At 41.9% G+C, this 23,519-nt stretch overlaps 1 protein-coding gene across 2 annotated transcripts in view; it reads right to left on the minus strand.

Annotated features, from left to right (window-relative positions):
- Nucleotides 1–23,519, minus strand: part of RARB (retinoic acid receptor beta) — a 254,988-nt gene that overhangs the window by 133,243 nt on the left and 98,226 nt on the right. For both annotated transcript variants that reach the window (XM_023207282.3, XM_023207281.3), the window contains exon 2: nt 3,103–3,251. In XM_023207282.3, coding sequence (XP_023063050.2) covers nt 3,103–3,251 — 149 coding nt within the window. The remainder of the gene's footprint in view (nt 1–3,102; nt 3,252–23,519) is intronic.

Consider the following 23,519-nt stretch of genomic DNA (forward strand, 5'->3'; position numbering starts at 1 on the left):
AGCCAGGATGGTCTCCATCTCCTGACCTCGTGATCCGCCTGTCTTGGCCTCCCAAAGTGCTGGGATTACAGGCTTGAGCCACCGCGCCCAGCCTATATTTAATTTTTTAAAAGTTATATTTCTTTTTCTTTGTCTGTTACATTTTACTGTTACCTCCTCCTGCTTCTCAGTTCTGTGAATTTTGTCACTCTATTTTCCCAGCAAGCTTAAATGTAGACCAAGTCTTTCTCAATGCCCAGGGAGAAGGGCAATCTACCCACAACATAAAAAGTATCAAAATCAACTGGTTGTCAAACTCACCTGACCTTATTGGGTTTATAGCTCTATTAAAAAAATACACCATAAAATGACTCTGTATCACTTAACTGAGTTTATCAAAGTTGTTTTGTGCTGGTATGTGTTTTGTTTTTATTGGGTTTTTTCCTAAAAAGAGTTAAAATCCCAAACTAAGGTCAGACAACTCACTGACTATAAGCTGATTAAAGCAGTTTGTTCTATACAGAACGTGAAACAGCTTCATATGCAGCTCCTAGTATGTGCCACAGAGACACGCTGGATAATGATGAGAGCAGGCAAGCTGAATTACAGCAGACCTCATTCAGATTTCTGGACATGAGATGACTTAACATTTTTCAGAAATAAAGAAGTATCTTTTCATTTACTTTTCAAATAAACATTAGAAAATGATTTATTTATATATTGCACAACAAGTGGACAAAATGAACTAGCTATTGCACTGAAACCTTTCCATATCTCGGGATAAATTTAAGTAGGTTCCGCTAGGGGTTACTAATAATAAAGCAATAATTGAATGAACAAATGTCTTGCTTTTTAGTCAGTTGCCAACTGGTTGCCCATATAACTTTCCTGACAACCATATCAGAATCTACTGGAGAAAAGAGAATTGCCATAAACTAGCACAATCCCAGAGGCAGAGAGATTTTCCTAAGCCTTTAATGAATTTCCCAAAACTGGCCTTACCTTATTATATTAATAAACCATAATAAATATATGTATTTCAATGATTTGAAAAGATAGGAAAAACTCACAAAATTACTTTGAGGGGTTGAGTGACATTTATGCATTTGTTCCGTCTTTAAGCACCCACTATATGCCAGACTGTGTGTGACATGCTGGGCAGTGGAGCTAGGGTCCCCATCCACTTTGTGTTCATAGGCAATCAGACATGCAGTACAGTAGTCTAATTACAAAAATGACACCCATTCCCCCTGGCCCCTCCATATCTATATCACTTATTACTTTGAAGCTCTGCCCATTAAGAAATTGAGTGGGGCTGGATGTGGTGACTCACACCTGTATTCCCAGCACTTTGGGAGCCCAAGGTGGGAGGATCACTTGAGCCCAGGAATTCAAGACCAGCCTGGCCAACATACGTGAGACCCCATCTCTACAAAAAAGTTTTTTCAAGTTGACAGATTAGTTTTATTTTATTTAAAAGAAGGACAAAAGTTGAGTTTATCTTCCTACCTACTGAGTCTAGGCTGACCTTACGACTTGCTTTGGCCAATAGTGTGGCAGAATTGGTAATGAGATGCTTCTTAGTCTAAGCCTCTGGAGACCTTATGTGCTTTTGTTCTGTCTTCTGGAACCCTGCCTCTGTGAACAAGCCAGGGCCAGCCTGATGGAAATGAGGGATCACATGGAGGAGAGCTGAGTCTCCCCAGCCCACAGTCAGCACCCCCAGAAGCAGAGCCAACTAGCTAACCTACAACTGCCCAGAGATACATGGTGGAGCCTAGCCAAGTCCAGATGAACCATGCAGATGAGTCTGGCTGAAACTGCTGACCCACAGAATTGCAGGCTAAATAAAGAATTATTGTCTTAAGCCATTTAGTTTAGGATGGTTTGTTATACAACAGTGCCTAACCAATATATACAGTTAAGTGCTAACTCTGATAAGTCAAATGCAAAATGCCATGGAGTACCTGTAACATTATTCCAACATGTTAACAATTACAAATGAATCATGCAATTTAGATGTATAAACAACAGATCTAAACAACCATCTAGAGAGGACTTCAAGAAGTTATATATCTAGGGAAGGGCTAGTTCAAGACAGCCATAGTTCCTCTGAGAAATGTTTTATGGATGAGTTAGTTATACTTGCCTTTGAAGTCATTGCTTCTTTTCTTTCTTGAAAAAAAGAAGCTCTTTCACTCAATTAAGACTGTTGGACTTGATAACAATTGTCTTGCTTGATTCAAAGCAGCCATATACTACTCCCTGACACATGTTCAGCCTCCAGTATTCTGTAGGCAGGAATTTTAAATCCAGCTCCCCTTAATTTATGACACACATACAGTAGCAAGTCCCTACAGGCTGAAAATCAAACTGTAATTCAAAGGCCACAGAGCTGAGGAAAACAGCCAGGTGATAAATCCCAGTTTCAACCTTGGATTCCCTGCAAGTTGATTCAGTGGACTGTCAGTCATATTCAAAAATAAAATAAAACTGCAGACACCAGATGGCATGTTCTAAAGAGAAACAGAATGATACTTCTCAAGATTCTTCCAACCAGTTCTTTGTTTTTGTTTGTTTGTTTTTTGAGACAAAGTCTCGCTCTGTTGTCCAGGTTGCAATGCAGTGGTGTGATCTTGGCTGGCTGCAACCTCTGCTTCCTGGTTTCAAGTGATTCTCATGTCTCAGCCTCCTAAGTAGCTGGGACTAGAAGCACCAGTCACCCATGCCTGGCTAATTTTTGTATTTTTAGTATAGATGAGGCTTTGTCATGTTGGCCAGGCTGGCCTCAAACTCCTAACCTCAAGTGATCGCCCACCTTGGCCTCCCAAAGTGCTGGGATTACAGGCATGAGCCATCACACCTGGCCTAGCCAGTTCTTATCATCTAAAAAGAATTGTCATGTGGGGGTATTTTAAGGGCCTTAAAACCTTTGACCCAGAAGTTTCTGAATTTTAAACCAAAGATCTATAAGGAAGTAATAAAAACCACCAAATATAACAATTCACCACACTGATGGGAGGTGATGTTACACATCCAGCCCATTTTTGGAACTGGGTAGGTCACCTCCAGAAAGTACAAGGAGAATGAGAGTTCATCAGGCACAGAGGTGTGAAAACTCACCTTACATCCCTCACAGGCGCTGACCCCATAGTGGTACCCTGATGATTTGTCCTGGCAGACGAAGCAGGGTTTGTACACTCGAGGGGGAGGAAGTGGAGATGGGGGGCTTGGGACGAGTTCCTCAGAGCTGGTGCTCTGTGTTTCAATTGCTATAATAGAGATGGGGTAGAGGGAGAAAAAAGAGAAGATGTATTTTAGTTCATTACTTTTTTCAACAGTGAATTCATATGCTTCTGCCCCAAATTCAGTAATAACACTAGCAGGGATGAGCTCATAAAAACAGCTGTCATTGTAGGCCCAGCAGTGGTGACACTGACATTGATGTGGTGCTCTAAGGTTTACAAAGCAGTCTCATACATCTCTCACTTGTAGTCCACAGCTCACACAGCACTGTGAGGGCTATGGTTTTTATCACAATTTTACCCACAATAGAAACAGAAACTCAGAGGAAGGAAGCGACTTGTCTAAGATCAACAGAGCAGTGGTAGAGCCAAGACACAAATTCAGATAATCATACTACAAACCCCACTAGCTTCTGATTCATGTACAGTCTCAAATGACTTGACCTTGTTGCTCACTTAACCAAAAGTAAATTTCCTTCGGGCCAGGCGCGGTGGCTCACACCTGTAATCCTAGCACTTTGGGAGGCTGAGGCAAGTAGATCACCTGAGGTCAGGAGTTCGAGACCAGCCTGGCCAGCATGGTGAAACCCCATCTCTACTAAAAATACAAAAATTAGCCAGGTGTGGTGGCATGCACCTGTAATCCCAGCTACTCAGGAGGCTGAGGCAGGAGAATCACTTGAACCCAGGAGGGAGAGGTTGCAGTGAGCTGAAATTGTGCCATTGAACTCCAGCCTGGACAACCGAGCAAGACTCTGCCACAAAAAACAAATTAATTAATTAAAATTTTTATATTTTCCTTTGGACAAATGAAGAAAATGCCCAAATTATTCATTCAACAAGTGTATTGGGATAGTCTTTAGCATGATGCAGCCATAACTGATCTTCATTAATAACAATATAGGTAAGACTCTTGCTACTCAAAGAAGGCTCCTTGGGCCAACATGCATCAGCATCACTTAAGATCTTGTTAGAAAAATAGTATCAGGTCCCAGCTCAGGCCTGTGGAATCTGAAATCTGCATTTTGATGAAATCCGCAGACGACTAAATGTACAATTAACGTTTGAGAAGCAGTAGGTTAAACCTAATGATGACACAGAGTGGTGCGATTCATTTTTAAGTCATGTTACTCTTTAATCTAGATTTAAAAAAACATAATCCTCTGTACTGTTATCTAGTCACCCAAATTCCATGGGAAATGGGAGTTCACAAAATATAAGAACAGGGTGTTCTCCTACCCCTAATTCTCCAGGGTTGTACTCAGAATCAAAGCAAGAACTGGCTCTACTTCTATCACAGGTAAACATGCTCATAAAATAAGACGGAAATCAGGAAGGGGAATTAAAAGTGGTTAAATAATGTTCCAGAATCCTCTAGTCTCCAAATTGCTTTTCAATACACAGTATAGTTCCCAGAATATAAAGTTTCCAGTTACCCTATTGCTTATAATCTCCCAGAGTAGATATTCTCCTGACTGGATTATCCTGTAGGCAAGCTTTTAGCAAGTCGGGTCGACTCTGCCCACTACATTTACTGTTAATCCATCCCCATATCACTATCCTGCTACCACACCACGCTAGTAATCCACCATCACCTCTCACAACTGCTGCAATAGCTTCTTCATTGATTCCTTCATGCCCCTTCTTCCTACCTAGGGTCCAGTCTTCAAACGAGCAGTCAAGATAGTTGTTCAAACATTAAAATCCATCTCTTTCACTTGCCTATCTAAAGCCCTCCAATAGCCACCAATTAGATGAAAGTCAGACTCTTTAGTATGTTCTACAAGGCTTTTAATCACATGGCCTTTTAGCAGCACCATTGCCTTCAGTGAGTCCCCTAATTTATTGAGTTCTATATAATTGGCATCTATTCTGTCTTCTGAATAGGCTAAGCTCTCATACCATTGGAGGCTATTGCAATAACTATTTGTCCTTTCTGGAAATTCTTAGACCTTCAAATATCTGGTTGTTTTTCATTTCTTAGATCTCAAAGCAAATGTTTCCTTCCCAGAGATGAGTTCTGTCATTAAAATGCCCCTCTCCTCTCCATTCCTGGTCACTCTGTCTCACTATTTTATTTCCATAAAACCCTAACCAGTGTTCAAATTTTAGATGTCTGTATATAATTGTATATTCTACATCTGCCACCCCCAATACTCTGAATGTTGAGTTTCAGAAGGCAAAGAAACTCACCTGCATCATGTACACCTGTGTTCCAGGACTAGACGAGGTCCTGGCACATGGTAAATAATCAATCAGTATTTATTGAATTAGCACATGAACTTTTTCCTTTTCCTTTTTCTTCCTCATTTTGAGCACTAAGTGCCCCTCTAAGTTGTTAAATGAGAAAATTAAACCAAATAGCTCTTATACTCCTTTGCTTCCTTAAAAAAGTAATTAATTAGCCCTTTGGAACAGAATCAACTATAATTATAGTATTTTCATAATTCAGAAGAATCTTGGAATGAATTCATTTGAGTAGTGCAGGTCCTAGTAGATAAATCTATTATAGTCTTTACTGGTTAGAACCGAGGTATCTAGGATGAAGATAGCAATCTTGAGTACGTTATTTCTGGCAGATAGGAAGCCCTTACTTTGAATAAGTTGGCACAGTGGTAGCAACTGTTTTATAGAAGGGCTGGCATCCAAGATGTCACTAAAGCTTATCAGCTATCAAGCAGTAGATGCAAAAGCCTTCTTCACACAGAACTAATCAGCTTCACTGAAAGCAAACTAATAAGAAAACACTATTTGCTAAAATTACAAAACAATGTATCACTCTCTGTTAAAAATCTAAGAAAACATACACACAGAATCACCCACAATCTTTTCACTGTGTACAACCCTCCAGAATTTTTTTCTATGCACATAAATGTTTCGAGTTTGTCTACTAATGTGGAATTATACTGAGATTGCTGGGGACTTTGTTTAACCTATGATGTCATCAATTTATTTCCTTGTCGATAAATATTTTTCACAGAAAACATTCCATTGTGATGAACATCTTTGTAGCTAAACTCAGCACATCTTTATTTCCTTCAAATACACTACTGAAGGGTATTTATCAGATCAAAAGTTATTTTATAAATATTTTGTTTTTAATGCATGTTGATAAACCGACTTCTAGAAAGGCTGTGTGGATTTACACCCCTGATATCAACGTAAGTGATCCCCTCCCCAGATGCCTCTCACATCTTTTGGAGTGGTTTGATTTGTGTGCTTCTACTTCCATCCATGTGCTTCAACAACTGACAGAGTCATGTCGTCACCACTATGATCAGTCTCCCATTGAGTTCTTCACAGAAGGAAGGTGGGGAGGGGTGTGTTTTAAGGTCCTACTCACTCGTGTAGAACAGCTAATCTGGCTTGTCTAGGAAAGTTGTAAATAGAATTCTGGTGGGGCTGGAATCAGCTGTCAGAGCTGTGCCCTGAATTTCAAAAGTGGGTAGTAATTTTCATAAATATGCCACTTCAAACACATGCACTGAAGGGAGTCCAGCATTTTATCTTCCCAAAGAAAGGAAACAAAATTGTGCATAATTTAATACCCAAAAAACTTGGGGCAAAGCACACAAAAAAACGTGAAGTCTACTGGACGTTAAAGATCCCAAAACATTTTGTGAAGATTGGATCTTTTCCTACGGATAAGAGTCATTTATAACAAATGAATGAATCCAGAAGGCTTTTCCTGAACAGTTGCCATGAATGAAAATGTTCTATTGTAAGTAATCAATAGTGAGAGCCCTGGACTTTTATTTAGGTTGTGGTGATTTCACCAGTAATTCTAGGAACTTTCTCATATGAGTACAATAGATTCTTAGACTGTTCATGTGTTCAATCATTTGTTTGGCTGAGTGACATAACATGCCAGGCATTGCGTTATACGCTATGGACAGTGATAGTATATAATCCCTTATCCTCGACAAATTTGGCCTAATAGAGAATAAAGCAACCATTACAATACAGTGGGTTCCAAACTTGGCTGCACACTAGAACCAGCTGGGGAGCTTTTAAACATCCTAATGACCAAGTTGTATCCCAGATCTATCATATATATAAATGTATATACATATATATATACACTTTTTTTTTCAAGTATCACCCTCAAAATTGATGGTCAGTGGTCTTTTATTTCCACTATGTGGCCTATAACACTGAGAACAACGCAAGGAAAAAAAACATTTTCAGTGGTATAGTCCATCAGATCACCAAAGCTTGCCTCAGGCGAACATGCCAAGACAAGTTCTAGAATTACAACCAGGATATGGCATCAATATAAAAGATTTGTACTTTAATGCAATCTCTTGCCTTTTTGGTAAGGTAGCAAAAACATACTTTGGCAAAGTTTCGTAGAGCTCCTTTTCTTTTTCTGCCTTCCTCCACTACCACCCCCACCAAGAAAGTCAGTGGGAAACAAGCAGGGAGACAGCCAGTGGCTTTCCTTTTACCAGTCATTTTTGGTATTTAAGGTAGATACAGAGTACTCAGCCATTGATCTGTTCACTGTCATCCTGTTGAAATCAATAATCTATTAGTCCCTTTAAATTAGAGTTAGATTCATCAAAATACCCTTGAGAGGCCTCAAACATTTTGTTCCTTATTCCAGGCAAGCACAATCAGTCTATGGAATGATAAAATTTTTGCTCGAAAACTCTGCCGGCTCAGCAGACAACGTGTTCTGTATTAGCTCATTCAGCGATCTCAGGCAGGCCAAAAAAGCAGTTTTTAGACTTCCCAGGGGGAAAAAAGGCTTGTGTCATTCAATAAAACAACTACACTGCAGCCATCCTGATGTGATTTCAGTTTGGAGAAGCAGTCTTTGAGGAATAATTCGGATCTGCTTTTTGTCTCCTGCTTTTATTTATTTCCTTGCCTACTTATGGACTTACTCAGTTCTGTTCGCTGACTGAATGCCCAACAAGCAGCAGCCTCCAATGTGGCATCCAAACTGCTAACCAGATGGGCTGCCCTGCTTCGTCAGGGAATGAGCAAGTCAGAGGAACTTCTGCTACTCGGGTGAGATGGATGCTTGGCTCCGTGGGTCCCCGCCCAGAGCACAGTCAGCACCAGTGATGCTGAGAGGGCTGCTCTGAACTGCACACATGAGTGGAGACAGTGAGCCTCAGGGAAGATGAGAATGGACCAAACCTGCAGCATCGTCGGAAGCTTCTAGCCCCTATTTTAGACCTCTCCACCCCCACAACATACAGATAACTATCAGTAAGGGAAGCAAAGCTAGAATCCCCTTCCTTGTATAATAAATTATAAATGGGACTCATTTGCCTTTAAATCAATGTTCCTCGAAGTGTGGTCTGCAGCAGGAGAATTCTTGAGATTAGGGAGGACATTTACTTTAAATTCGTGTTTTTCAGACTATCAATGGTGAAGCACCATTTCTTAGTCTTTCCCCCAATCCCTCATGGATTGATAAAATTCAATACAAATGAATCTCCAGGAAATAGGAGTCAAGGAAAAATAAAGACGTCCAAAGCACAAGCTCCAGCTTTAAAAAAAAAAAAAAAAAAAAAAAAATTTTGATTTAACGGACATAAAATAACCCTGTCAAATAGATGCAAAAGTTTCGAAACACTTGCTCTCAATGTCTGAACTTCTCTCATTGCGGACGGGCACAGGTCTCTGGATTGCACTTCGAGAAAGTGTTCTAAAAAGACTTCAAACTCAGAAGTTGTTTGCAGACAAAACAGAAACAAAGCTAAACAAAATCTCCTCCGACTGGGATGGTACAAAAGCAGAATTCCCGAGTTCCCACTGCCGAAGCTGTCTTAAACACTGCCACAACTCTCAGGTTGATTCACTCCCAAAAGAAAAGAAATTAACATTGCTGCCTGTTAAGAGGACTTGGCACTTACGAATTTAACTCACCTGAGAAAACACAGTATAAATGTCCTTGTTGTTACAACACACCTGAGTGTCATTTAAACACACAGACAGTCTTCGACAATAGCTCCCTTCACAATTCCTTACGTGCTTGGCATTTTTCTAAAGGTTAGATTAAGTAGCAGATAACACTTTTAAGATAGCTCAGTATACTTTTTTTCTTCTTCTTTGTGAGAGCTAATTTACGGCTGGCTAAACCATGTTGACAGATTTCAGGATTTTAGGTTGGGTCTGATTACAGGCAGGCAGGCAGGCAGGCATCATGCATTGGGAAAGCCCAGCCTTTTTACTAGAACCTTCTATGATTAAGATAGTATTTTAATGCACCCTCTGGGCAGCTGAGCTTTAAAAGAAAAAGGAGTTGTAAGGCAAAAGACATTTCCTGCATGGCCCTAGGGGAATTTTGAGCCCAGAACTCCGAATCCCGGTGGAAGGGAGTAATTTCAGCTAATTAAGGGAGAAGAGCAAAGTTGGATTTGGTCAAAATGTTCGTTTGGACTTCATTTTTGTTGGCACCAAAGAGGGCCGATCTGGATTTTTTTCTCCCTTTTTCTGTGGATTCACTGCAGGCCTTCAAAGCCTACAGCTCACATACATTAGGGAGAGAGTCAAAGGAAACGCCAAAGTTCAACTAAAGTACAAGTAATTAGAACCAGATTCGCCGCTGTTTGCGTGTGCGCATGCGTGTATGCATGTGTGTGTAGACATTTTATTAAAATGTAATTTACATGCATCCAAACATTTGGGGCACGGAAAGACTCCATACTGTCACTCACTTAATTTTTATGTCGCCTTTTCAGGAGAGGATCTGCTTTTAATCATGTTTCAGGAGAAACGGTTTCCACACACATGGGATTTGCAAATCTGTGAATCGCATCCTGAAATTAGGTAATTGCCGAACAAGAAAAACTCTGCTTTGAAATCTTGCCTTATTCTGCTGCTGGCTTTGTTATTATTAAGCAGCTCCAAGATTAGTCCCGGGTTTGGGATGGCTACGGAGGGAGGAGGACGGGGAGTGAAGGAAAATATCCTTGTGGGGCTTTGGCAGTCTTGACTCAGTAACCTGCCCGTGACCCTGAAGAAGTGTGTGTTTGCCCGGGTCACCAGGGATCCGGGCCGAGGGCTGGAGCTGGGTTGTGAGAAACCCTGCTTTTCTGACCACACATGCAACAGGTGCTGAACATAGGCAGGAGACAAAAGGAAGGGCTAGGGGAAAGATTTTGGTTTTGAGTCTTTAGTAAAGCCTTGCCCTGCAAAGTGTGGTCCTGGACCAGCAGCATCAGCATCACCTGGAAACTTGTTAAAATGTAGAATCTTGCCCCAGCACAGTGGCTCACACCTGTAATCCCAGCACTTAATCTGAGGCAGGGAGATCATCTGAGGTTGAGAATTCAAGACCAGCCTGACCAACATGGAGAAACCTCGTCTCTACTAAAACTACAAAATTGGCCGGGCATGAAGGCGCATGCCTGTAATCCCTGCTACTCGGGAGGCTGAGGCAGGAGCATTACTTGAACCCGGGAGGCGGAGGTTGCAGTGTCCTGAGATCGTGCCATTGCACCCCAGCCTGCGAAACAAGAGTGAAACTCCATCTCAAAAAAAAAAAAAAAAAAAAAAAAAAAAAAAGCAGAATCTTGGCCCCACCCCAGAAATGCAGAATCAGAATAGGCATCCTAACAAAACCCCTTGATCATTTTTATGCACATCGATGTTCGAGACACCCTAACATAAAAAATGTCTTGTTATTGTCCTAACCTTCCTGTAATCCCATTTTGCTAAGTTAATTTAGCATCAGAACTCTGTCAACTTGCCTTTTGCACAGGTCCTTACTAAATACTCCACCTTGTTAAGTACTTAATGCATTAAGATCTTCAGGCTGTGTGTGTTTATGCTCATCATAAACCAGAAGTCTTCGTTCACTCTCACAGAATTTTGGCAGTGGCTTTCAGTTGGCAGTGTGTTCAAAGTTGTACCAGAAGAGCCTGAACTAATAGTAATTACTATTTACTGAGCGCCTACTGTGTTAGGGGCCATGCAAAGTGCTTAAAAGACATTAGTTCATTTACTCCTTCCCCATACCATGTGGAGGAGAGGGAGAACTGAACACCTTAGAATTAGGAAATTTAAAACACAACAATGCTTTCAGCCTTTATAAATGAGATTTACATGACTTAATATGTTTACTATTATCTCACCAAATCTCCCAGCTTTTTAAATTCTCATTTTCCATCTCCCTGATTTATTTCCTAGGCTAGGAAGTTCACAGGGTTTGGTCTGGTCAGGCCTACTTACTCAAATTTGAGAACTGCAGAACTTTGTAATTCTCTTGCTTTTAACTCATGGTTATAACTTTCCAAACACTGATTCAATTCAAGATATGGTTAAATTTGACAAGACAGTTTGGGCCTTAGAAAGAGAGTAAGGCTCAGGACCCACTAATCACTCTGTATTGTAGCTATACCTGTCTGGGCTCATGGCCAGCAACAGAAGTTATTCCTGGGACTGGCTTTTACCATGGGAAGTGCTGTCATATTATCATAAGGTACCATGACACGTTCAACACCAACGTTTCATTTTTATAATATGTGTTCTCACCACAAGGAGTATATTAAAAAATATCTCATAGGTTGTTTTGCATGACATTTTAAACAGACGTTTTCTATCACTGTTTTCTAGGACATACTAAGATAGCTTATGCCAGGGTTCAAATAAATCCTCTCTTACAGTCACTTAAGAGGCCAAAACATTTAACTGCTTATTAATGATCTGAACGTGGAGGCATCAGAAATGAAACTGCATTAAGTGAACAAATGCTAGAACAAGTCTCGGGAGTCACGTGTAGATGAAGCTAATTGCTTTGCAGTATTGAGGTCCCCTGAAGAGTTTCTCTCAACATCAAGTGACTCAGTTCCATATTTCACATCTATCGGGATTCCCATAATATTTACAAAAGGAACTATCACACTAATAAATGACATTATTTCATCTGATCAAATTTCCTGCACACAGGGTAGGTTAAAACAGGAGCATTAACATGTATATCATTTCAGACATCCACAGTCACATTCATTTCAGATACACACACACACACACACACACACACTCTTTGCTTATGTACTATATACCTATTTGAAAACCACATTGGTACCAGCCAGACAGAAAACTAAAAGGGAAATACTTGGAAGACAACAATGAAATTATGTTCTGTCACATACCTTGCCACTCCTCTAAGATCTAAGGAAGTTCAAGTGTGATCGATTACACTGCAATTTAGCCAAAACCCTCTTCTTCTTAATAAAATAATGCTTGGCTTACTCAGAATTTTGCTGCAAAGAAATTTTTCTGTTTTGTTTCTTACAGGTATGCACCATATGAACCGCCTCAAAATAACTTTGAAACCGATTTAATCCTCACTGTGTGGGTTTCCTTGGTTCCTAAAAAGAAAGAAAATGCCATGATTCTGCATAAAATTGTGTGGAGGAGGTGATGGAAAAGTGGTAAGCTTTGCTGCCAGGTGGACCTGAATTTGAATCTCTCTTCTGCCACTTACTAATGGCCATAGAGTTTTATTTCTCTGAGCCCTAGTGTTTCTTTGCTGAAAATGAAGATAATCCTGATTCCTGTTGGTAAACCAGAGACAACGTTTGCAATTTGCCTGACACACAGGAAGTGCTCAATAAATGATAACCAGCCCTCACCTCCATCTTTCCCCTCCTCCCACAAAAACATTTCCCTTCCGCCTTCCTTAATCTAGAGCACAGTTTTTTGTTGTTGCTGTTTTTTGTTTTTTTTTTTTTTTCTGAGATGGAGTTTTGCTCTTGTTGTCCAAGCTGGAGTGCAATGGTGTAATCTCAGCTCACTGCAACCTCCGCCTCCTGGGTTCAAGAGATTCTCCTGCCTCAGCCTCCTGAGTAGTTGGAATTAACAGATGCGCACCACCACGCCCAGCTAATTTTTTGTATTTTTAGTGGAAACCGGGTTTCACCATGTTAGCCAGGCTGGTCTCGAACTCCTGACCTCAGGTGATCCGCCTGTCTTGGCCTCCCAAAGTGCTGGGATTACAGGCATGAGCCACCGTGCCCAGCTGGGCAGGGGTTTTTAGCCAGCACCATTTTGTCTTTCACGGGACATTCTGCAACATCGGGAGACATTTCTGGGTGTCACAACTGGGGGCTGCTCCTGGCATCTATAGGTATATACCAGGGACGCTACAAAACATCTCACAATGCCCAGGACAGGCCCCTTCACCACAACGAAGATTTATCTGGCCCCAGTTATAGATAGTGCTGAGGTTGAAAAACCCTGATCTAGGCTAAGGATACTACTGGTGGGGGAGACACTGGGACCAAAGAGTGGGAACAGCAAAGAAAATACTACGGCTCTGGAGAAATGGCAACTGCAGAGTGCTACAATGCAGACGGTATGAGCTCAGTTCCTAATCCTGCCTCTTACAAGCGGTCACTTGTCCTTCCTGATCCTCAGTTTTCTCATCTGAAAAATCGAGATGACAATCACGCTTACTACACTGCAGGGTTTACACTCTGTAAACTACAAAAAGTGTAAAAACACATACAAATAATAGCTAATGCTTTCTTATTAGACTATCTGGGGAAAAGGGGACTAAGTCCGTATCAATAATGCGACTAATATGGTCACCACAGAAAACAACAGTACCATCTCTAGAGTCTAGTCAAACATTTCAACAACAGTAATCGCTAACACTCATGGAGCATGCACTGTAGGCTAGTCACGCCCCTTCACTCTATTCTAAGCATTTTTAATCTATTAATTCATCTGATCCCCAGAGTGACCCAATAAGAGAGTAAGTCTTGGCCAGGCACGGTGACTCACGCCTGTAATCCCAGCACTTGGGAGGTTGTGGCGGGTGGATCACTGGAGGACAGAAGTTTGAGACCAGCCTGGCCAACATGGTGAAACCCCATCTCTACTAAAAATACACACACAAAAACAATTTGTGGTGGTATGCGCCTATAATCCCAGTGACTCAGGAGGCTGGGGCAGGAGAATTGCTTGAGACCAGGAGGTGGAGGTTGCAGTGAGACGAGATCGCACCATTGCCCTCCAGCCTGGGCAACAGAGCAGGACTCCGTCTAAAAAAAGAGAGAGAGAGAGATTTTTAGTCTTAGTATTTCTTTTTGACAGGCAAGAGGAAACCAGAGGTATAGTGTGGTTAGGTAACTTGTTCAAGGCCATACCGCTGGTAAATAAAGAGCGTGGACTTGAACTTAAATGGTCTTAAGTTCAAGGGACTGGGTCTGACCCCCATGCTGAGAGAAGAGTATGACATCCCCTCTTAGGACCGTGCAGGACTCCTGCCACAAGCAGCTGTCCCTGGCAGGAAGTTTTACAGTATGCAGGGTATGTCTAAGTCAGACAGACAGATAGACACACTGTTATCCCAGCATAAAGGACAAAAGTAAAACTGGAAAACTCAAAAGAAAGAAGTGAAGGAGACAGAAATAATGCCGTTTGTTCTTTCCAGTCAGAGCAATAAAGTAGGAAAGTCCCCCAGAAGCAAACACAGGAATTAGAAGGCACCACAAACACCCACTAACCCCTTCTGCATCTTCCCTGCTGAGAACCCGGCCCTCAGCAGGGACAATGGCAGCAGCTAAGACCAAGATTCCAAAGGCCTCTGGCGGCAGTCCAACGGCGTGTGGCTGAACACCGTCAGGAGCAGTCACTCAGGCCAAAGGGAGTCTGCACAACCACCAGCTTCAGGGCTCTTCGGGGAGGCGGAGGAGGAGGGGACTCTGAGCTCCCAGCCCCTCTGCAGGTTCTCCTTCCCTCACCTGAAGGCCACATATATTTCCTTAACCAAAATTTATTTGGCACATGAATGAACCCAATATCCAGAATTGGTTGTGCAATAGCTTTTCTGTCACTGTCTACAGAATTAGCATGCCCCATTGGCCGGGCGCGGTGGCTCATGCCTGTAATCCCAGCACTTTGGGAGGCCAAGGTGGGTAGATCACGAGTCAGGAGATAGAGACCATCCTGGCTAACACGGTAAAACCCCATCTGTACTAAAAAATACAAAAAATTAACCAGGCGCGGTGGCGGGCGCCTGTAGTCCCAGCTACTTGGGAGGCTGAGGCAGGAGAATGGCATGAACCCGGGAGGCGGAGCTTGCAGTGAGCCGAGATCACGCCACTGCACTCCAGTCTGGGCGACAGAGCAAGGCTCCGTCTCAAAAAAAAAGAATTAGCATGCCCCAAAAGAGGGGCTGAATGACTGTCTTCCCAAGATGTCTGGGGGTTGGCGGGGGAGGTAAGAGAAGTAGACAGTGAACATCCTTAGTGTACCCTCTAGTTGGCTAATATGAAAATTATATTACCGCTGGAGCTGAGCATAATGCATCAGTTCAAAGCATGCACTTGGTATGTCATTTGAAAAGATTCTGGGCCATGCGCGGTGGCTCACGCCCCTAATCTCAGCACTTTGGGATGCCGAGACGGGCGGATCACCTGAGGTTGGGAGTTTGAGACCAGCCTGACCAACATGGAGAAACCCCATCTCTACTAAAAATACAAAATTAGTTGGGTGTGGTGGTGCATGCCTGTAATCCCAGCCACTCGGGGGAGGCTGAGGCAGGAGGATTGCTTGAACCCGGGAGGCGGAAATTGCGGTGAGCTGAGATGGCGCCATTGCACTCCAGCCTGGGCAACAAGAGCAAAACTCTGTCTCAAAACACAAACAGAAAAGATTATCAAGTTTCTATATAGAACTGTTCAAATTACAGGAATGCTACATTGTTGGTCAGTTTTTTCTTTCAGAGCAGTGATTCCTAGACAAGAGAAAGCTAAGAGTTTCAAAGTACTTTAGCATTATTTCTTTTCTTAAAATGTTAAGAAAATTTTGAAAAAATAATTCAAAGACATTTTCACCAACCTTCCAACTGAGAGCAGTCCCCCAAGGTTCAGGTCTTTTTTTGGATATTCCTGAAACTTGTCCACCTTGTCTATAAGATAAGTTGTCTGAGGCATATGGTTGGAAGTATGAACTCGGGAGTCGGCCTTCCTGGATTCAAATCCTCACTCTCCTACTTACTGGCTGTGTGACTTTTGGAAAGTTACTTAACCTCTCTGAGTCTCAATTTCTGCTTGTATGAAATGTCTATTCTTCATTGAATCATTGTGAGCATTAAATAACATCATTATAAAGTACTTTGCACAATGCCTGCTACATAATAGTGTTACAGAAGCAGTTATTACCATTATTGTATCATGCTTATGTTGATGAATCTCAATGCTATTCACCTTCCCTTCTTTCCCCTGACTTGATTTGGTGACCTTCACTTCCATTTTCCCTCTCAAAATAATTTTCCCTTCTGATGAACCTAAGAAATTCTCTACAAGCTAATGTGAGGAAAGCAAGTCATGTCAGTTCTCCCACTCTCAACTGTCCTTTCCTTCCCAGGCCCACGGGCATTAATCTGAAGTGTTATCACTCCTAGTAGGTTTTCCTGGCCGATCCCCAATCCAGGCTGCCTAGCACCCTCAGAAATGACTTCTTTAAACCCCTCTTTACCACAGCGATCTCTCATTCGAGAGCCTTCAATTGCTGTTCAAAACCCAAAGTCCCAAACCACTGCATGGACTAAGGTGGGTGGGGGAGTAGAAGGCCGTGATTATCAGTCAGCAACATCTAGCTGCTGACGAACATTTACTGAGCACCTGCCAGGGACCAGACCCCATGATACATGCTGGGTTATAAAGAAGTTAGACTACACTGTCCCCTGCCCATGCAAACAGACAACTGAGAAATGCCACAGACCAAACATGGCCCCAGCTAGAAAAAGGATCTGATGGGGGTCAGAGGCTGTCATGAGTTGGATGTGTTACTAGCACACACAAAGATTTTGGTAGCCTTGCCTTTAAATGCTCAGGGCTGAAGGAGTGTCCAGTACAAAGCAAAAGTTCAATCAGTGTTGGTTAAAAAAAAAAGAATGAAAAAAAATGAAATAGGCATATAAATCCTTACATGTGATGTGAAATAAATACTTTCAGCCAGTTCAGTAGAATCTGCCAACAGCACACTTTATATGGCGGGGGACAACTTGAGGGGTGTTTTCACACACATTACCCCATTTGCTCCCTCTTGACAAAAGTGTGAAGAGCAAGGATCATTAACATGATCAGTTTTCTTCTTCTTTTTTTGATCTCCATTATTCACATGAGGAAACTGAAGCTTAGAGAGGTTAAATGACTTGGCCAAGGTCACACAGTTAGGAAATGAATTCAAAGTGAGTTCACCCCCTGAATCCACATAGAAGATTAGCATAAATGAGAAACCAAATACACATTTCTATTCCTCACAGTCCTATTCATTTTTTTATGTTTTAAGGCAGGGTCTGCAAAGTTTATAAATGGTCAGATAGGAAATACTTTAGGCTTTGTGGGCTGTCTGGTCTCTGTCACAGTCACTCAACTCTGCCACCATGGGGAAAGGCAGTCACAGACAAAATGTAAATGTATAGGTGTGGCACATTCCAAGAAAGCTTTATTGACAAAATCCAGATTTGGTGTAGTTTTCACCCAGGCTTTAAGATAAAGGAAATCAAAACTATTCCTCCTAACAGTGACTGCACATGTTACTATAAAATTCATGTGCTTCCTCACTTCCAGGGTAAAGACACAGGATGACAGCCATATGTCACAGAGACGTGGGCAATATTTTAAAGATACGAACACTACTGTGTGTTGTAAGGGCTACACATTTTCTTCAAAACCTCATGTATACATTTTTATTAGTTAGGGAGGTCAATATGTCCACCATAAATACATTTTAAAATTCCTTCCCACATATTCTGTCTATTGGGATTATTTATCATGCTTTGTTCCCTGGCGTAGAGCCAGGGAGAATATGGGAGTTTTAATACCTTTAATCCATTACACGGATTTTTTTAGAGCTCCATAAGACAAAATGAAATGCACTCTCATGGTCATATATGCAATAAACCCGGTATGTCACTTAATATTTCATGTCCCATTTTATATTTCAGTTGTAACTGTTCCCAGCTTTCAACATCCAAAATGACACAATTCCAGCCATCTTTTTGCTCCAATTTTTGTTGTTGTTGTTTAGAGAACTCCTGACAATTTATAAAATAATAAATCTCACTGTAGACTTTGAGGGGCAATTATTATTGCTCTCTGATATTTCTTATTTTTTTTTTTTGAGAAGGAGTCTCACTCTGTCACCCAGGCTGGAGTGCAGCAGCGTGACCTCGGCTCACTGCAACCCCTGCCTCCGGGGCTCAAGCAATTCTCCTGCCTCAGCCTCTTGAGTAGCTGAGACTACAGACAGGCGTGCCCCCACCACGCCAGGTTAATTTTTTGTATTTTTAGTGGAGACAGGGTTTCACCATGTTGGCCAGGCTGGTCTCGAACTCCTGACCGCAAGTGATCCACCTGTCTCGGCCTCCCTAAGTGTTGGGATTACAGGTGTGAGTCATGCGTCTGGACTGCTCTTTGATATTCTGAAGAAGTACTGAAATAACTGTCTACTGACATATGCCACCCAGTTTATGGCAACATCGTGAACTGCTCATGCTTATTTTAATTAGGCCATGTTAATCTTGTTTTGAAAAAGAGGTGCTCGGCCGGGCACGGTGGCTCATGCCTGTAATCCTAGCACTTTGGGAGACCAAGGCGGGCAGACTGCCTGAGCTCAGGAGTTCAAGACCAGCCTGGGCAACACGGTGAAATCCTGTCTCTACTAAAATACAAAAAATTAGCCAGGTGTGATGGCATGTGCCTGTAATCCCAGCTACTCAGGAGGCTGAGATAGGAGAATCACTTGAACCCGGGAGGCGGAGTTTGCACTGAGCCAAGATTGCACCACTGCACTCCAGCCTGGGCGACAGAGCAAGATTCTGTCTCCAAAAAAAAAGAAAAAAGAAAAGAGGTGTTCATTCATTTCTCCAGCTAGTTGATATGGTTAACACCGGTCTCTAAAGATGGTCTGCTCAGTACACCTCACCTCCTGTAATGCAATGGGTCTTTATTTTCTCAAACTGCTTGTAAAACTCACAAATCCACAGGAGCCCAGATGTGAACACCACCTGCCTATCACCTGCACACACCCTCTTTTATTTTGTGATGCAGATGTTTGCTTATAGGGCTGTTGTATTTTTACTTGTTCCTCCGGGAGATAAATTGAATCTTCCTCCCCATACTGGACACTGCAATTCAAAATAATAGCAAAAGACCTGCAGGTAATAGGCCATAATACTCACTTGATACCCACTAAAGGAGGGTTTAGATCACTTGTTCTCTGTTACCTTTCATGAAACATCTGTTTCATATGAGCCACTCAAAAGTGTATACATCTGTAAATAATAAGCCTGTATGTGTACATAATTTAATGAATTAGGACATAAAAAGGAATTGAACAGTAGGGGCTCAGCAATTAGAAGAACCGCCCATTTTGTTAAAAATGTATTATTTCCAGCTTTCACTTGGAAACCATTTTATTATTCTGTGGATTCTGAGGCTTCTCATCTTCCCCATCCCTCTTCCCTGCAAAGAAAATAGAAATTTATATAGTTGGCAAAGAAAAGGAACCCTACATTATACAAACTCGAGTTGAGAACTTTGGACTTGCTTTCTCCTACTCAGGAGATTCAAGGTAGGTATTTGAACCTCTCGGTGCCTAGGAATCGGCATTTGTGAAGTGGGGATAACAGTGCCTTTCTCTTTAGGCTGCTCTGAGGACTAGATGACATGGTTCATTTTAAGCACCTGACACAGAATAAGCACTTACTAAATATTAATTATGATAGTGACTGTTTTACTTTAATAAAAATCAGTTGCAATTTTAAATCAAGGGGGTATGGAAGCAAAGCGTGGTTCAAAAGTTTCTCTTGATAGTTGTTTTAGCTATTTATTTATTTTATTATTGTTATTACTTTTTGAGACAGTGTCTTGCTCTGTTGTCTAGGCTGGAGTGCAGTGGTGCTATCTCGGCTCACTGCAACCTCCACCTCCTGGGTTCAAGTGATTCTTCCACCTCAGCCTCCCGAGTAGCTGGGATTACACGCACCTGCCACCATGCCCGGCTAATTTTTGTATTTTAGTAGAGATATGGTTTCACCATGTTGGGCAGGCTGGTCTTGGACTCCTGAGCTCACCTGATCTGCTCACCTCAGCCTCCCAAAGTGCTGGGATTACAGGCATGAGCCACTGCGCCTGGTCCCTTAGCATATATATATATATATATATATATATATATACACATTTTAGACTGACTTTCTCTCTGTCGCCCAGGCTAGAGTGCGATGGTGCGATCTCAGCTCACTGCAACCTCCACCTCCCAGAATTTAAGCGATTCTTCTGCCTCAGCCTCCCGAGCAGCTAAGATTACAGGCATGCTTTAGCTTTATTTTCATTTACTTTCTTCACACCATTTCTAGGGATAGACCAAAAAAAAGGGGGGGCGGGTAGGGGCGACAAGAGGGAACAATAATGTCCTGGTTAACAGGAAGTAGCATCAGAAAATCTATTTCTGTGACACCAAAGTAAGTGCCAGAAGCCTAGGGAAATATTACATTCTCATGTTTTCAGGCCAGTTTGCCAGCAAATGCACTTATAAGGGCTTACTTACCTTGCCATCCCAGCCAAACTGAACCTCCCAAGTTTTTGACAGCCCCCATCAAGTTTACTTTAGGTGTTTTGAATAACCAAAAAATATTAGCTCACTTGAGATGTTCTCAATTTCGTTTTCACTAAACTACACTCAGCATACTCCTGAGTGCCCACTGCGTGCCGTGCTCTGGGTTGTGAGCAGAGGACGAGTGTGAGCAGGAGAAGGCACCCGGGGGAGAGCTCATGGTATTCCCTGGAAGGCAAACTGAGGCTTCCATAGAATATGGTCAGTTCCTCTCTGCCTCCCTGAAGTTTGTTGAAATGTTCAAGCTGAGCTGAAAGCTTGAAAATGTTGGAAGACACTCTGCCCATCTCGAAACCAAGCAGGTGTGGAGCACGGGAATAGACATCGTATGTCACCATGATTTGATTGCTACAGGGAATGTAATTCCCGCCCACTGAGATTCTGCAAAAATCTTGGTTTAGCTGTGCAAACTAAATGTTAGCAAAACAAGTGCTAAATATTTGCCAGGCCCCAGGAAAAATAGTTCCACCCAGAAGGAAAAGGAGTTAAACAATGACTGAAATCACCACCCTACAGCATTCTGTTTACATTTTCCTGCAGTCTATTTACCCACTACATAAAGGGATAATTAGAGCTTGTTAATAGCCATAGCAGAGAAGAGTAAAGGCTGACGGGAAAAAGGAAATAAACAAAGAGAATGAACAAATATTGAAAGAATAATAATAACTGAAGTATGCAGAAGTGAATTGTGTAATACAGTAGCCACTAGCCATGTGTGGCTATTGAAAGTTAAATTAATTAAAATAAAATAAAATTGGCGGTTCCCGCCTGTAACCCCAGCACTACGAGAGATCAAGGTGGGTGGATCACGAGGTCAGGAGTTTGAGACCAGCCTGACCAACATCGTGAAACCCCGTCTCTACTAAAAATATAATAATTAGCTGGGCGTGGTTGCACGCACCTGTAATCCCACCTACTCAGGAGGCTGAAGCAGGAGAATCGCTTGATCCTGGGAGGCGGAGCTTGCAGTGAGCCAAGATCGCGCCACTGCACTCCAGCCTAGGCAACAGCGCGAGACTCTGTCTCAAAAATAAATAAATAAAAATTAAATTAAAAAGTCACTTCCTCAGGTGTATTAACTGCATTTCAAATGCCAACAGCCATAAATGGCTAGCGATTACGATATCGGACAATGTAGAATTATAGATCCTTTCCATCATCTGAAACTTCAAAGTAGGAAGTTCTGCTGAAGGGCACTGATATTGAGTATATTAAAGGGTTGCTTATTAGAACATACATGTGAGTTCAACCATAGTTTACTGAGGATCATAGACCAAGTAATATATTAGCACTGGGAAAGCAGAGGTAAAAAGCACAATACCTGACCTCAAAGACTTCTCAGTTTAGTAAGGAGACCCAGTCAACAATACAAAAACAAAACAAAACAAACACATGCAAAAGGGGAAAAGGGTGGGAACACAGAAAAGAAACCTGGTAATTTTAATGGTAGCTATGGTAGTAGGTACCCAGGTGTTTGCAATAAAGCTGTTGTAACTTTTCTGCATTAAAAAAATTCATAATAAAATATTGGGGAATTGGGTTTCCAATTGAGGCTCTCTGACGCCAGCGCCACCTCTAGCTTGCCGAGCTCTGGGCGAAGGAGAAGGGGGAATGTAAGGGGGCGTCCATACGATGGTTCCTACAAAGCACACTACTCGAAAATCCACCCGTGGAAAAAGCACCCGGGAAGAAACTGGCCACAAAAGCCATTCTCGAGAGTGCGCCATCTACTGGAGGGGTAGAGAAACCTCATTGTTACAGGCCTGGGACCGGGGGACTCAGTGAAACTAGGCCTTACCGAAGTCCACTGAACTGATTCGCAAACTTCCCTTCCAGTATCTTGGTAAGAGAAATTGTTCAGGACTTTAAAACTGATCTAAGCTTCCAGAGCGCAACTACTGGTGCTTTGCAGGAGCCAAGTGAGGCCTATCTGGCTGGCCTAGGCACCAACCTGTGTGTTATCCATATCAGACACGTAACAATTACGTCAAAAGACATCAGCACGCTGTATACGTAGAGAATGCGCTTAGGAGTCCACTATGATGGGAAACATTTCATTCTCAAAAAACAAAAAACACAAAAAAGAAAAAACAAAAATTCTCTTCTTCCTGTTATTGGTAGTTCTGAATATTAGTTTTTTGTTTTTGTTTTTGTTTTTTTCCCAATGCAGTCAAAAGGTACCTAAGTATATGATTGCAAGTGGAAAAATAGGGGACAGAAATTAGCTATTGGCAGTTTTTCCATTTTCATTTGTGTGTGAATTTTTAATACAAATGTGGGGATGTAAAGCATTAATGCAAATCAAAATGTTTCAGTGAACAAGGTTCAGGAGTTCAATTTTATAATAATTAAAAATAAATCTGTTCAGGAGTTCAATTTTATAATAATTAAAAATAAATCTGTTGAATTTTTCTGGACAATGCTAGCATTTGGATTTTTTTTTTTTTTTTTTTTTTTTTTTTTTTTTTTTTTTTTGAGACGGTGTCTCACTCTGTCACCCATGCTGGAGTGCAGTGGCACGAATCTTGGCTCACTACGACCTCCGTGTCCCAGGTTCAAGCAATTCTCCTGCCTCAGCCTCCTGAGCAGCTGGGACTACAGGCGCAGGCACCACCATGCCCAGCTAATTTTTGTATTTTTAGTAGAGACAGGGTTTCACCATATTGGCCAGTCTGGTCTTGAACTCCTGATGTTGTGATCCAC

This window comes from Piliocolobus tephrosceles, chromosome 2, assembly GCF_002776525.5.
Source record: "Piliocolobus tephrosceles isolate RC106 chromosome 2, ASM277652v3, whole genome shotgun sequence".
NCBI lineage: Eukaryota > Metazoa > Chordata > Mammalia > Primates > Cercopithecidae > Piliocolobus > Piliocolobus tephrosceles.